This window comes from Epinephelus lanceolatus, chromosome 20 (genome assembly GCF_041903045.1).
Source record: "Epinephelus lanceolatus isolate andai-2023 chromosome 20, ASM4190304v1, whole genome shotgun sequence".
NCBI lineage: Eukaryota > Metazoa > Chordata > Actinopteri > Perciformes > Serranidae > Epinephelus > Epinephelus lanceolatus.
Window position 1 is genome coordinate 20,206,526 of NC_135753.1, and position 14,349 is coordinate 20,220,874.

The 14,349-nt window shown below is 40.2% G+C and overlaps 2 protein-coding genes across 2 annotated transcripts; both read right to left on the reverse strand.

The window, feature by feature from the left end:
* Nucleotides 1–404: 404 nt before the first annotated feature.
* Nucleotides 405–5,552, reverse strand: LOC117264555 (solute carrier family 22 member 13-like). The gene is made up of 10 exons (XM_033638584.2): nucleotides 5,178–5,552; nucleotides 4,893–4,996; nucleotides 4,029–4,183; nucleotides 3,722–3,893; nucleotides 3,487–3,607; nucleotides 3,304–3,398; nucleotides 1,469–1,683; nucleotides 1,265–1,373; nucleotides 973–1,167; nucleotides 405–836 (listed from the first exon to the last, which is right to left on the reverse strand). Exons 1-10 carry the CDS (start codon nucleotides 5,550–5,552, stop codon nucleotides 746–748), a joined length of 1,632 nt encoding a protein of 543 aa, XP_033494475.2. The 3' UTR covers nucleotides 405–745.
* A 2,354-nt stretch (nucleotides 5,553–7,906) lies between these two features.
* LOC117264872 (solute carrier family 22 member 13-like) lies at nucleotides 7,907–12,835 on the reverse strand. Its single transcript, XM_078162686.1, has 9 exons — nucleotides 12,371–12,835; nucleotides 12,092–12,195; nucleotides 10,426–10,580; nucleotides 9,407–9,582; nucleotides 9,179–9,295; nucleotides 8,992–9,086; nucleotides 8,449–8,663; nucleotides 8,249–8,357; nucleotides 7,907–8,105 (listed from the first exon to the last, which is right to left on the reverse strand). Exons 1-9 carry the CDS (start codon nucleotides 12,743–12,745, stop codon nucleotides 7,907–7,909), a joined length of 1,545 nt encoding a protein of 514 aa, XP_078018812.1. The 5' UTR covers nucleotides 12,746–12,835.
* Nucleotides 12,836–14,349: the final 1,514 nt, after the last annotated feature.

The following is a 14,349-nucleotide window of genomic DNA, read 5'->3' on the forward strand; positions in this document are numbered from 1 at the left end:
GCAATTAACAACAACACTTTCCTCTTCAACAAGCAGGAATTATCGGCCGATTAATCAGCTATCAGCTTTTTCCTGCTCCAAACTGTTGTCGTTTTATTGCCCATTAAAAATCCACCATCTGTCAACCTCTGGTTGAAAGCCTGCAAATACTTGACCAATCACATTACTGAAAGTTGTAAACATGTTGGGCATGCATAATGCAAGCAATAACCTTTTCCTAAACAAACCAAACTCCTGCAGAATCTGCCCAACATTGCCCAATACCCAAACCCAACTCAAGAATGTGATATGGCACTTAAAATGTCTTTGGATTTATGTTCCAACAGGGAAGAACTGCAACAGTTTTTATGGATCAGCCAGTTGTAAAACTGTTGTAAACAGCAATAAAATGTGTAATATCACAGTTCAAACAAATGGAACTTTATTCAGTTTAACTTTATTTATTTAGCACTTTAGACATTACACTGTGGAAGGTGCTTCATAATACAGACAAGAACAAAATAAAGGGGAAGAAAGGAAGTAATATAAAAATTAAATTTAAATAAAAGGTACAAACAGACAACAAATACCTACTATTACGGCATATGGCTAGACAACCAGAGGAGGTTCCCAAATATGTAGTAAGAAAAAAGTGAGAATAAGTGATGAGTGATGATGAGTGATCGGCCCTATGGATGAGATTGGAGAGATCTCATGCCACAGCATCAGGTTCATTTTTTTTTAAAAAAAAAATGTTATTAGGCAATTAGACATCTCCTGAAGGAGAGAAGACCTCCTGCTCCTCTTTTTGTTTTGCACATATAGTATAGTCGCCTGTAGGCCCAGTCTTTGGTTTTCTGAAATTAAAACAGAAGCAGCATTATAATAGATATAAAGTTAATACTGTATCATTTGTTCTTGAAATCAGATTAAATATTATATTTGCTCTATTACAGTATTTTACATCTGTGTTGGAAGGGTTCATCAACTCACTTGAGTTCAGCGTGGTCCTGCAGTTCAACATTGAGGGTTTCAGGCAGTAGCAAACAGAAACCTGACGTAGCAATGGGGACGCTGCCGTATATCAGCATGGGGATGGTGTGATGGTAGACGCTCAGGAGCCTGATTAGTGGAGCAAGGATGCCCCCCACACGAGCGCACATGAAGTTAAGACCTACACCATTCTGCCTGAAAGAACACACAATTGATTTATTTAGGAATCTTGTGCTCGTTGTTAATCATTTATGTCTTTTTGTATTCATCACGGGCACAAAATGGACTTTACCTTAAACTGGTAGGGTATAGTTCTGCAGTATAAACATAGGCTGTGCATAAGGAAGCAGTGGCGAAATATTTCCCCAGTACAGCTATGGCTGTCACCACCTCAGGAAGATCTGATGAGTAAATAATATTTTAAACAAACAATGGCACGTTGAAACCCCTGAAGTGGATATTTAAAGAAATTAAAAGTATATTCAAAATGCAGTACCTTTTGGGATAGCAAGGACCAAGAGAAAAGCAGCACCCCCGAAAAGCAAAAAGCCTGCCTGACTGATTCTCCTTCCAAAACGTTGAATTAGAAACAAAGTGCTGAGCTGTGCAGGAATTTCCACAGCACCAAAGATGAACTGTGTGAGGTAGATATTCAGGCCGAAACTGCCAACATTCAGGCTCATTCCAAAATACAGAAGACTTGTTGAAAACCTGGTGTCAGAGGTGGGGAGATGGAAGTTTCAGTTTACCAACTACTGTACGAGTGATGGCTGAAATACCCTTACCACTGTCCTGTGTTTTACTGGACATCCAACATGCAGCTGCTGGTTAAAGTACAGACACAGCCTCCTCATCTATCAGATCATTAATGCTTTATGTTAATGTTGCGATGGTTGTTCATTACCTTAACCTAATATACTGTATATACAAATGGATGACAAATTAAAGGAAAAACCTGAATAAATGAATGGGGTTCAAATAAACACAAGAAGTTTGTGCTCTAGAAAAGGATCAACACTCAGAGAATAACCTCCTAAGCCCTATGATAAGCGATTATGGCAAGGCTGAACTATACAGACCAGTGAGCAGTGATAACTAACATGTCTTTGGGGTCATCGGGTGGGAACCTCCTTTCACCGGTGTTTCGTCTAGTTGGTCCCACGACACCTTCAGGAGGCTAAACAGTGAACTCTGGCGTCCCAGAGACACTCCCCTAATGCCAGGTCTCACTGCTCCCCACACCAACCCAACAACCTCCTTTACCTTACTTACACATGGCTTTCTCAGCCCAAACAGCACTGCCACCTTCAACAAACCCAGGCTCTGTACATGCGAGCTCCAGGTAGAAACAGTGCTGATACTACCTTTCCTAGCACATTCACCATACTCTATTTCACACACTACATAGCATAACTACAGTATAAGCTAAAGTTAAAGGAGATAGATAAACTCACAGGATCAGCAAACACACTCACCTTGCAGCATGGTCTCAAACAAAAGGGATTCAAATAGGCCACTCCCACACTTAATAACCTTCGTCTTCCTGGATTTTCTTCTGGGAGGACTAGCTAGTGTATCTCTCCACCTGATCTCAAAGAGTTATGTACCCTGCTTAGTAGGTCCCCGTGCTGGCCCCCAACTGACATTATTTTTTCTCATCCAAATTCACTGACTAGCTCTGGCTGCTTCATCTGACATTTCCCTCACTGTCTTCCTCAAACTCTGTCCCCGCACTCCGAGTTTCCCCAGGAGCGAGACAGCTGATCTTGCTATGAAGAAACATGGCAAATTCACTGCATGGTACGACTGAGCAAGTCACATCCAATCGTGCTGTGTGGCATGTATAAAAATCCTAAGCAGGTCCATTAGATTCTGAGTTTTTTAAATTGAGATTTTGGACCGACCATTATCAAAACACCAAAATGAGGGAACATCTTTTGGAAGAAACACCTTACTAAGACACTTCATGTTGACTTTTTCTTCAAGAACAGACAATCCAAATACTGGCTTTATACTGGGCCAATTACATTTTTGTGTCAGCCAGTGCCACTAGAAGCCACTAAGTCCTACACACAAGGCCAGACTGAAAAGCAGTTTAACTTCTACATCACTGCAGCAATGTGGGAAGTTAAACCACATGTGATTAGCAAAAACAAGAATTTCAAGAGGTGTTGAGTTGCTTTTGACAACCTTATATAACGACTAAAGAGGTCTATAATATTACATAGATAAACATTGTGTATTTATGTAACGAATATTAGTGAATGCTCATTAACAGATACAGACAGTGGCATTAATCAATCATTGTAATTGAAAGAGAAAAATACACACCAGTTAAAGCCCATGAGCAGAGTACGTTTTCTCAAGTACGATACTCTGAAGATGTCCAACATGTTCTCTCTTCTGCAGGGAACCTCCATCTCTACCTAAACACACAATGAAAGTTTTTAGATAACATGACTGAGGAATTTAATTTATTATGCTTAAAAATAAAGTGTGATTGATGCAGCTGACCTGGTCTAGCAAATCTTCTGGTACCCTCCTCCCATTCACTCTGGCTGCCCTCTGGAGCTCCTTTAGTGCCTCCTCCTTCCTGCCGTGGGTCATCAGCCAGCGAGCTGACTCCGGGAGAAACCTGATGGAAATCAGAATCACAAAGTACGATGTAGATGTTATGTTTATAACTTCTCTGGCAATGTTATTGGAGAAAACATGTGTCTAGGATATTTTGCCCCTAGAGGCTGCTAACCAGTAGAGTATTCCCACAATTATGAGAAGAGGGCTGAAGAGCACCAGCTGCAGGATCCTCCAGTTGGAGATGAAATAGGCAACACCAGGTAACACCATCAGTCCAACAGGGACGAAAAGCAGGATTGCCATTGTACAAACAGCAGACTTGGAGGGACTTGTCCACTCCACACCTATAAAATTAATAAGCCAGATATTGCAACGGACTTTAGTCATCTATTTTTATCTACTCACCTATTACAACACATTTCATTCATCTGTCTCTCCTGATTGAATTGTCTTGACTCACAGACGAACAGTGTACCTACCCATCACAGTTGTGTTCATCATAATGACACCTCCTGAACTCCCACAGAAAAATTTCAAGACCATGTAAACATAGATGTTTGGCGAGAGAGCAGTAGTCAGATCTAACAACAGTACGAGAGAGAGGCAGAGTAGGATTGCAAAGCGTCGTCCAAATCTACAAACAGAGGAGAAGGAGCATTTGTTTTAAAGAACACAAAGTGAATCCACATATTTACTGATTGTTATTTACTGTTTGCATTTCATAGAATGGGGTACATTTTTGGGTATGTGTCCCTTCAATAGTTTGTCACAGAAATAATTGTTTTTTCATCTAGCTTTTTTAGATGACAAGATGCAACCATTTTTGGCATTGCTTCATATGTTTCTCCTTGCCCATATATCTTATTTTTAATTTATTTTGCACAGTCTTGCTGGACTTCCTTTTTGTAAATGTAAAACGTTAGGGTGATGGCAAAGCTTTCAACAAAAATAATCTTACTCTTGAACAGAAAGGTCTACCTCTATGTGTTTTTTCCATTACGTCAGTCATTTCAGATGATAATCTGCTGCCAGCTGCAGCGCTCTCCCTCCATTCTAGACCATTAACAAAAATTGTTGTGTTCATTAGTCAACTGGACACGAAAACATGAGAAAATAGTCTGGATTAAAAATGACCAAAATAAACCTTTAAGGTCTGTTTTTTAAGATTGAGGCATTTTATGGTTTTATTTGAGAGTCAGAAAAGGCAGAAGAGAGAGGGGACGCTGCAGCAAGGACTCAGCTGGTGAGCTACTGGTGCACCCCAACCTTAAAGTCTTACAAAGCCTTAGAACTATTGCATGCATCAGGCAGGTGGTCAAAGTGCATGAGTTACTGGTTCTTACCTGTCAGAAATTGCCCCATATGCCAAACCTCCAACCAGAAAACCTGCCATATAGATGGACAGTGACGCCTCAATCAAACCCTTCTGGTCACAAACTAGATCAAACTGAAATTAGAAGAGCACTGTGAAACTAAATGGAAGGGATACTAAAAGATCAAATAAAGAGAGCAGGGCCATAGCACTGAATTACAACCTCTATACACAGACCTAAGGGACTGTGTGAGTAGCATTTTGGAACCTGAGGGTCTTGTGTCAAGTAAAAACCCTGAGGTGTTTGCTTGCTTACCTCTGACATGATGCTTGAAGCACCTACAGGTGTCTCATAGTCCCATCCATCTATACATCCAGTTGTAGTGTTAATCCCATCCTCTTCAATGGTTTCCAAATCCAAATCCACAGGTGTGAACATTTTACAGCTTTCAAATCTTCCATCCTTGTTGATTGGGATGGTGAGATTTCTTCTTCTCTCAACTGTCAGGTTTGGCCCATGCTCCAAGATCCAGTCAGTGTTACAGTGATGTGGAAAGCTCATTCCTGCAAACACCTGACCAAACATGTTAAAAGCAGCAAATATGCTGGGGATGCATAATAAAGCCACTAACCGCTTCTGAAACAAACCCAACTCCCCAACATCCTTTAGGATCTGCCCAAAGCTGCTCATATTGACATGTAGCGAAATATGCAGAGGTTCCTCATCAAAGCTCAACGCGAGATATGGATAAGCTCAACTCTGGGTGCCAGGAGTCTAGCACTATATCTCATCTTGCCAATTAATGTTTAAACCAATTCAACCCAACAGTGTGTTATGGTAGTCACAGTGAACTTTGCTATTAGCTCGGCTGCCCTATCTGCAACTCTTGTGTCTGACATGGCATGACCTCAGTAGCTTTGGCTCTCGTACCAAATTGTAAAAAGCAAAACCAAGTAACTATGACTACTTTACTTTTGGTTATAATTTCAATCCAGATTAAAGTTTGTTTCTTCCAATAATTTGTTCAGCACTGTACCAGTTCCACATAGGTTCATTTACTAGTTTTCTAAAATTACAAGTCGAGTATTTATATCGACAAAGTCACTTGTGACCTCTGATGACCGTCATCAACAATATCATTCCTATAGATTCTTTTCATGGGTTCGTGAGATCCCATGTGACCAGGAACACTGGCGGTCATCCAGGATTCATAGAACTGCAGTTACATCCATAACTTTTGTTCCATTTCATCCTTCCTGACCACAAGAGGCAGTGCTTCAACACTGGATGACTTGTAACTACCTAGTCGTGAGGAATCCTGAATCCAGAAGAGGGAAGAAGGCTAGGATGTCATCTACAGGCTAAAGCAACAGACATGCCCTAATAGCGACCACCTTCAGGACCACATGAGAAGAAGGAGAGCCATGCCCTGGGCTACCTGAAGCCAGGACAGCACACAAATCAACCAGTTGTCTGTCAACAATTAACAATTAACAATCCAACATCACGAGTGACTTTTGTAGTGCAACTGCCCCTGTTATACTAATAATCACAGCACCCTGAGATCTTTCTATGCCTCTTTAACTATTGTTTTGTAACTTGTTGTGTTTTGTTTTTTCCTTGCGCTCTAAATAAACCAGTGAGTAACTAGAAGTTATTTACATAAACTTTATATTGCATGCACCTCCTCTTTAAATTTTCATGTAACTTGCTACTAACCTTTCCCTCTTTCCCTTGCAGGTACTGGGTTCCTCTCAGGTAAGTGTAGGTTTTTCCCCAAAGTAATATTTCCTTACCCTCAGGTATACAAGCTCAATGGATTATCTGTCACATAAACACATAATCTTAGCAGGTAAGTGATTATAGCTGAAACACACACAAAAACCCAGGTAAGCATGTACGTATAATGTGGTAAAATTTACTTAACAGTTTGAAATAACATACAACTGAAAATGGTTTTCTATGTTTCCTCTCATAACAAAATAGGTTTCTTTAAGTTTCTGACATACCAGTCCTTTAAACACACTCAGTCTCTTGAGCTGCACACAAACAACACATTCAAATAACAATGATAAAATTACTAATATGTGGGCCCACACACTATAATCACCCTTTAATCTATGCTGGCACCAATCCCGCTCCAATAGCAGCATACATCTCTCCCTCACAGCCAAAGGAACTCCAGGCCATGCACAAGGGTCTCAAAGTGCTATCTGGGGGCCTCCGTCAGCTTCCCAGGTTGATAGCTGTCCAAACGTAGGTCCAACACTTTCCAAACCTCTTTCTTGAGTTGTCAACTTTGGAAATTACAATAAACCTAGAATACGAACTGATGCAGTTTACTTCTTTCTCTCCTCTCTGCATGGCCTGTCTCCTATGCTGCCCTCCTCACACTCCTGCGACCCTCCCTAGACTGCCTGACTGATGCATGATTACCTTTCCTAATCACCTGCCTGGATTGTCTGTCAATCACATGATCACTGCCTGATACATCACATCAAGGTAATTTAAGTTAATTTTATCCAATGTCCAGTTATGTACATTGGCTTCACCTTTATTCCCCCCTTTTTATTCTTAAAATTTAAACATTATGGATCACAATAAAATAAACATGTTATTAAACATATTTACAGAAAATACATCCACAATACCTTTATAAGAGTAAAAGTATTATTTATTCAAGCTGGGATATACCTTGTTGACATAAATACTTGACCTGTGCATGTGCAAGAGAACATGTTCAGTGCACTGCCACTGGAGGTCAGTGAGAATGAATGATTTACACTTAATACAGTCTGCAAGTTGTGTGTCTGAAATTAACTGGCCTCAGTAGCTTTAGCTTTCATACGTTTTTATTTCAGTCCAAATTAAAGTTTGTGCTCTTCAATAATTTGCTCAACACTGTATCTGTTCCTTGTAGGTGCATCTGCTGGTTTTCTAAAACTAAAAAACAGAAATGAAGGATCATTATAGAAAATTATTTTAAGTTAATACAGTTGACTTTATATATATGTACGTTTTCAAATCCAGCATTTATACTCAACTCACTTGAGCTCAGCGTGGTCTTGCAGTTCAACATTGAGGGTTTCAGGCAGTAGCAAACAGAAACCTGCAGCAGCAATGGGGACGATGCCGTATATCAGCATGGGGATGGTGTGATGGTAGACGTCCAGGAGCCTGATCAGAGGAGCGAGGATGCCCACCGTACGAGCACACATGGAGTTTAGACCTAAACCATTCTGCCTGCAAGAACGCACAACTGATTTATTAGGAATCTCGTGCTTGTTGTTCATAATCAACATTGCTTATTTTCACCTCTATTAACTGTAATAGCAGAGTTTTTGTACATATGTCGTCATTCATAATGGGTCCAAAATGGACATTACCTTAAAATGGTAGGGTACAGTTCTGCAGTATAAACATAGGCTGAGCTGAAAGAGGCGGTGGCTGAATATTTCCCCAGTACAGCTATGGCTGTCACCACCTCAGGCAGATCTGATGAGTAAATAATATTTAAGATAAACAATAGCACATTCAAAACCTCTAGAGCAAATAGCAAAGGAACTAAAATACTAAAATGCAGTACCTTTTGGGATAGCAAGGACCAAGAGACATGCAGCACCCCCAAAAAGCAGAAAGCCTGCCTGACTGATTCTCCGTCCAAAGTGTTGAATTAGAAACAAACTGCTGAGCTGTGCAGGAATTTCCACAGCACCAAAGATGAACTGTGTGAGGTAGATATTCAGGCCGAAACTGCCAACATTCAGGCTCAGTCCGTAATACAGAAGACTTGTTGAGAACCTAGTGTCAGAGGTGGGGAGATAGTAGTTTCAGTTTAACAACTGTTGTAAAAGTGACAGCCGAAATATATGGGGTTCCCATTTAAATCAGTCAATCAACACATCCATGATTTTGTAACAATCTAGTTAACAAATTCAGTATCAGTAAATATGGCTTATGCTTTCAAAACCTGCATAACCAGTGGCACTGTTACTTGGCAAAACTCATTATGCACACAGTGAAGCTGGTATGCATCCACATACTACAGAGATGGAGCCTTAGTAGTAGGTTAGAGACCCCATTCTTCATGCATTAATTATCCTAATTAAAAGAGAAAACAAATACACACCAGTTGTAGCCCATTATGAGAGTACGTCTTCTCAAATATGATATGCGGAAGATGTCCAGCATGCTCTTCTTTTTGCATGTAACCTCCATCTCTATCTAAACACAATAACAAGACATTTTAGATAATAATTTGACTGACATTTTTAATCTATTATGCTTAAAAATAAAGTGTGATTGATGCAGCTGACCTGGTCTAGCAAATCTTCTGGTACCCTCCTCCCATTCACTCTGGCTGCCCTCTGGAGCTCCTTTAGTGCCTCCTCCTTCCTGCCGTGGGTCATCAGCCAGCGAGCTCCGGGAGAAACCTGATGGAAATCAGAATCACAAAGTACGATGTAGATGTTATGTTTATAACTTCTCTGGCAATGTTATTGGAGAGAAACATGTGTCTAGGATATTTTGCCCCTAGAGGCTGCTGACCAGTAGAGTATTCCCACAATTACGAGAAGAGGGCTGAAGAGCACCAGCTGCAGGATCCTCCAGTTGGAGATGAAATAGGCAACACCAGGTAACACCATCAGTCCAACAGGGACGAAAAACAGGATCGTCATTGTACAAACAGCAGACTTGGAGGGACTTGTCCACTCCACCCCTGTAAAAATAATAAGCAAATATTACACTGGACTGTAGTTATGTATTTTTATAACAACATATCGGCCTATTAGTAAACATAGTGCAGCCTATCTGTATAGACTAAGGCTAAGTTCTCATTACAAGCAAATGTGACCAAAATCCGATTTGTTTGCTCTCATGTGTTTGTATTTTTGAAATCATGCTTTTTTCCATGCCTAAACCGTAAAATATCTACAAGTAATGAACATAGCTACTGTGACGTAACCCATTGGTTTGTCGAATCCCATTTGAAGCTTCGAGTTTGGCGTTTCAGCCATTACCATCGAGGACTTTTGGAGCCAGAAGTGCCCGTATTTAGGCGAGAGGCTGACTCTGTGGAGGAGCGAGAGGTGGACCTACGCGAGACACTGAAGACAGCATTGGCAGAAAGCTTGTCACTCAAAGCGGCCTGCCTTTGAATATGCATAACTCTAATAAAATGTAAATGGTAAGTTATATAAACATTAGGGCATCGGGGAGACACTGGTAAGTCATCCATTTTTCCATTTTTCATCCATTTTTCCCCAAATGCCTGTTTCGCAAAAGTCATGCTGTGAGGTGTCTTAGGGCAGAGATCTGTTCACACTGATGTCAGATATCGGTCACTTCAAACATAAATGTGAACAGTCGAAAGATTGGGTCTGGGGGAAAAAAAAAAAAATCGGAAATTCAACATTAAGCCCTGTAATGTAACGTAGCCTAATTTACCGTCTTATTGATGCAGTTTTATGCTGCCATTACTGTAGCGATAGAGCTGAACTGATCCATTTTCAATTCTTCACTTCTACTCCTGTTTTTACTCACAGACAAACAGTGTACCTACCCATCACAGATGTGTTCATCATAATGACACCTCCTGAAGTTCCACAGAAAAATTTCAAGACCATGTAAACATAGATGTTTGGTGAGAAAGCAGCACCCACACCAAACAACAGTAGGAGAGAGAGGGAGAGCAGGATTGCACGGCGTCGCCCAAATCTGCAAACAGAGGAGAAAGAGCATTTGTTTTGTTTTAAAGAACACAAAGTGAATCCCCATATACACTGCTTGTCATGTACTCTTTGCTGTCATAGAAAAGGGTACATCTTTGAGTAGATGTCCCTTCAATGGTTTGCCACAGAAATAACTGTTTTTGCATCTAGCTCTTTTAGATGGCAAGATGCAACCATTTTGGCTTCATTATTGGTTGATCCCTCTGTATGTTTCTATTTGACCATATATCTTTTTCTTTTTTTCTTTTTTTTTTTGCAAACTCTTGCACTGACTTCCTATTTGTAAATGCAAAACCTTTTATTGAGACTCTGAGGACACGTTTCTTCCAGTTGGTGATAGCCATAACATAAATTGTACTGTAAAAACACAACACCCTTTAAAACCCTTTAATGACAACTTGGATATTTCTCAATGTGGACCCTATTTCCCCATGTTCTCCTCACTTAGTGACTAATGGGAGCAACTATTTTTGCAATTGATCTAGTATTGGGTGAGCAATGGGCAGCAGTAGCTCAGTCCATAGGGACTTGGGTTGGGAACCAGAGGGTTGCCAGTTGGCCCTGTACGGACCAAGTATGAAGTGTGAACTGGTAGCTGGAGAGGTGGCAGTTCACCTCCTGAGCAAGGCATTGAACCCCAACTGCTCAGGGCGCCTGTGCATGAGCAGCCCCTCACTCTGACCTCTCTCAGTTTAATGCATTTGTAGGTCCTGTTTGTGCGTGTTTGCATTTAGAGCCTGTGAGAGTGAAAAAACTGAATTGATAAATGATATCTTCTTCAGTACTGCAGCAGTGTATGGCGGCAAAATAGACTGCAACCACTAGGGGCAATCTGTGCAATCTTAGTTTACGTCCACTAGAAATGCCTATCTTGCCACTGACAAGTCAGATTGTAATGCAGTTTCTGACAACATTATGGAAAGGATCCCTACAGAGATAGACCTTTTTCTTAAAGAGTAAGATCCATTTTGTTCAACCAGAAACAGCCCTGAAATCACTATCACCAAACCCAGCAGACCACATTTCAATTAACAGTAATTTTAGTGTGTTTAGAGCTGATGATTTTACATCTGACTGGGTGAATTAAATGTTTATTTTAACTAAACCATTGTTGGTGATTGTTGAAACAGTGGAAAGACAAAGAAAGACATTTTTTGTGGTTTCTGTTGACTTTAAATGTAATGTGTTGTATTTCTTTTTATTTAAATAACAATCTGAGCCTGTCAGCGGCAAAAACACGCTCTTTTAGTGGACATAATTTGACGGTGCCCAATTTGACCATTAACATTACATTGCAGGCTGCTTAATCGCTGCAAGCTACAGTGTGTTTGCTCAATACTGGACCAGTTTTAAAAAAGGTTGTCTCCATTAATCACTTGGACGCAAAAACATGGGAAAATAGAATCAAGGTTAAAAACAGATAAATTACCCTTTAAGCCTTACACAGTATTAGAACTTTCATGTGCATTGAACAGGTGGAGGTGCATGTGTTGTCACCTGTCAGAAATTGCCCCATACACCAGTGCTCCAACCAGAAAACCTGTCATGTAAATGGACTGTGATGCCTCAATCAAGCCACTCTTGTCACAAACCAGATCAAACTGAAATTAGAAAAGGATTGTGAAGCTCAAGGGAAAGGGAGAGATCAAAGACAGAGAGCAGGACCACAGCAAGTAATTACAGTCTTGATACACAAAACTGAGAGACCATGTGAGCAACAATTAGGACCCTGAGGGTCTTGAGTCTAGTAGGGACCCTGTGATGTTGCCTCCTTACCTCTGATGAAAGGCTAGAAGCACCTACAGGTGTCTCATAGTCCCATCCATCTATACATCCAGTTGTAGTGTTAATCCCATATGCTTCAATAGTTTCCAAATCCAAATCCACAGGTGTGAACATTTCACAGCTTTCAAATCTTCCATCCTTGTTGACCGGGATAGTGAGATTTCTTTGTCTCTCATCCGTCAGGTTTGGCCCACGCTCCAAGATCCAGTCAGTGTTACAGTGATGTGGAAAGCTCATTCCTGTAAACACCTGGCTAATCACATCGAAAGCAGCAAACATGCTGGGGATGCATAATGCAGCCACTAACCGTTTCTGAAACAAACCGAAGTCCCCGACCTCCTTCAGGATCTGCCCGAAGCTGCTCATATTGACATGTGGCTAAATTTATAGTGGTTCCTCATCAAGAACTTAGCTCTAAATACCATGACTTTGGCACTCTGCATATCATCCTGCCTATTAATATTTAAACCAATGCAACCTAAAAGTGATAGAGTGGCACTCACAGTTCCTACAACCTTATCTTTCAGTCATTTTTTTATCATACCAGTTGTAAACTTTGAACAAAGTGTCAATAACTCAGCTCTGATCAGTTCAACTTCATCTAAACAGTATAGTATTCGGAAAACTACAATACAAACTAATACTAAGAGCTTTGTAGTGCAGAGAAAAGACTACTGAGAATAAGTATCATGTGTTCAACAGTATACATGACACCAGCTAACACCTGCACACAAACAGCTTCAAACAGACAGCAATAAATGTAAAGTCTAGTATGGCCTTTTTGGATTTGTGCTGACTGTCTGGTGCAGATATTTGTTATCATTAAGGACTCAGTTTGGCATTAGGTGACCTCAGTAGCTTTAGCTCTCGTACCTGATCAAAAGCAAAAAAAACAACACAAACAAACAACAAAAAAACAACCTTTGACTACTACTGATTATTATTTCAGTTCAAATTAAATTGTTCAGCACTGTATCTGTTCCTAGGTCCATTCGCTGGTTTTCTAGTATTAAAAAACAGGAAAAAAGGATTATATAGAATTGTTTAAAGTTAATAGTTAGTGTCATGGGGATGGTGTGATGGTAGACATCGAGGAGTCTGATCAGTGGAGCGAGGATGCCCCCCACAAGAGCACACGTGGCATGGAAACCATTCTGCCTGAAAGAATTCACAATGGACTCGTCATCAGAAATCACACAGATGAGATGATTTTATTAATGCTTTAAATTACAGCCCATGAATTACAGTGTTATTATCACGAGATAGACACATGTTGGGTACCTATGCCCATAGAATTATTTAAAATAAAGGAGAAAGAGAAATGAGAACAAGACAATTGTTTGTTTAAAAGAAATTACACACAAATACACAGACATGATTTCTATATAACAACAAAATTGGGAAATTTCCAATTATTTGGGAGACAAAAGTGTAAAACGTTTTTAAATATGGAGAAGTCATTATTAATATAGTGTCCAGTGTTAACCCTTTGTTAAGGCTTTTGCACACTGAGACCGTTTTTTTAAATGTCATCCTGAAAAAAATGGTTACTCAAACCTTGCACAATAATTCCGATGTGTTTTATTATTGTATAAGTTGCAAAAATTTGCAATACATGACAAAATGAAAAGACATATTCCCTCTTTTGCCTCTCCACATTCTCCTCCTCTTCATCATCCACCTGAATTTTACCATGTGACCTGTTGAAAGTAGCTATCTGAGTTATTAAATGATTCTGTGAACCCTGTTCCCCTGTCCTGTTGTGGCTGTGTCCCGCTGCCACATTTTCTCCACTGATTCTTGGTCAGACATCTCAGAAAACTTGTTCCAAAAACTTTAATGATAGACTGAAGTTTCGGACTCAGTGTGCAGATGTGATTGACACAATGTGAGGTCATAATTATTTTTAGACATGCCACAATTCGAATGAAAAAGACTCAGACTCAGTGTGTAGCAAGCACGTGCAACTG

What these genes read in the sequence shown, in the direction of transcription:
- LOC117264555 (XM_033638584.2), bottom strand. Translation starts at nt 5,552, where the DNA reads ATGAGCAGCTTTGGGCAGATCCTAAAGGATGTTGGGGAGTTGGGTTTG. An exon ending in CTTCAAGCATCATGTCAGAG is followed by an intron (nt 4,997 to 5,177) that starts GTAAGCAAGCAA and finishes TTCTAATTTCAG; the next exon opens with TTTGATCTAGTTTGTGACCA. An exon ending in GGTCCTTGCTATCCCAAAAG is followed by an intron (nt 1,374 to 1,468) that starts GTACTGCATTTT and finishes TTTACTCATCAG; the next exon opens with ATCTTCCTGAGGTGGTGACA.
- LOC117264872 (XM_078162686.1), bottom strand. Translation starts at nt 12,745, where the DNA reads ATGAGCAGCTTCGGGCAGATCCTGAAGGAGGTCGGGGACTTCGGTTTG. An exon ending in CTCATAATGGGCTACAACTG is followed by an intron (nt 8,664 to 8,991) that starts GTGTGTATTTGT and finishes CTCTGACACTAG; the next exon opens with GTTCTCAACAAGTCTTCTGT. An exon ending in CTGTACCCTACCATTTTAAG is followed by an intron (nt 8,106 to 8,248) that starts GTAATGTCCATT and finishes GCGTTCTTGCAG; the next exon opens with GCAGAATGGTTTAGGTCTAA.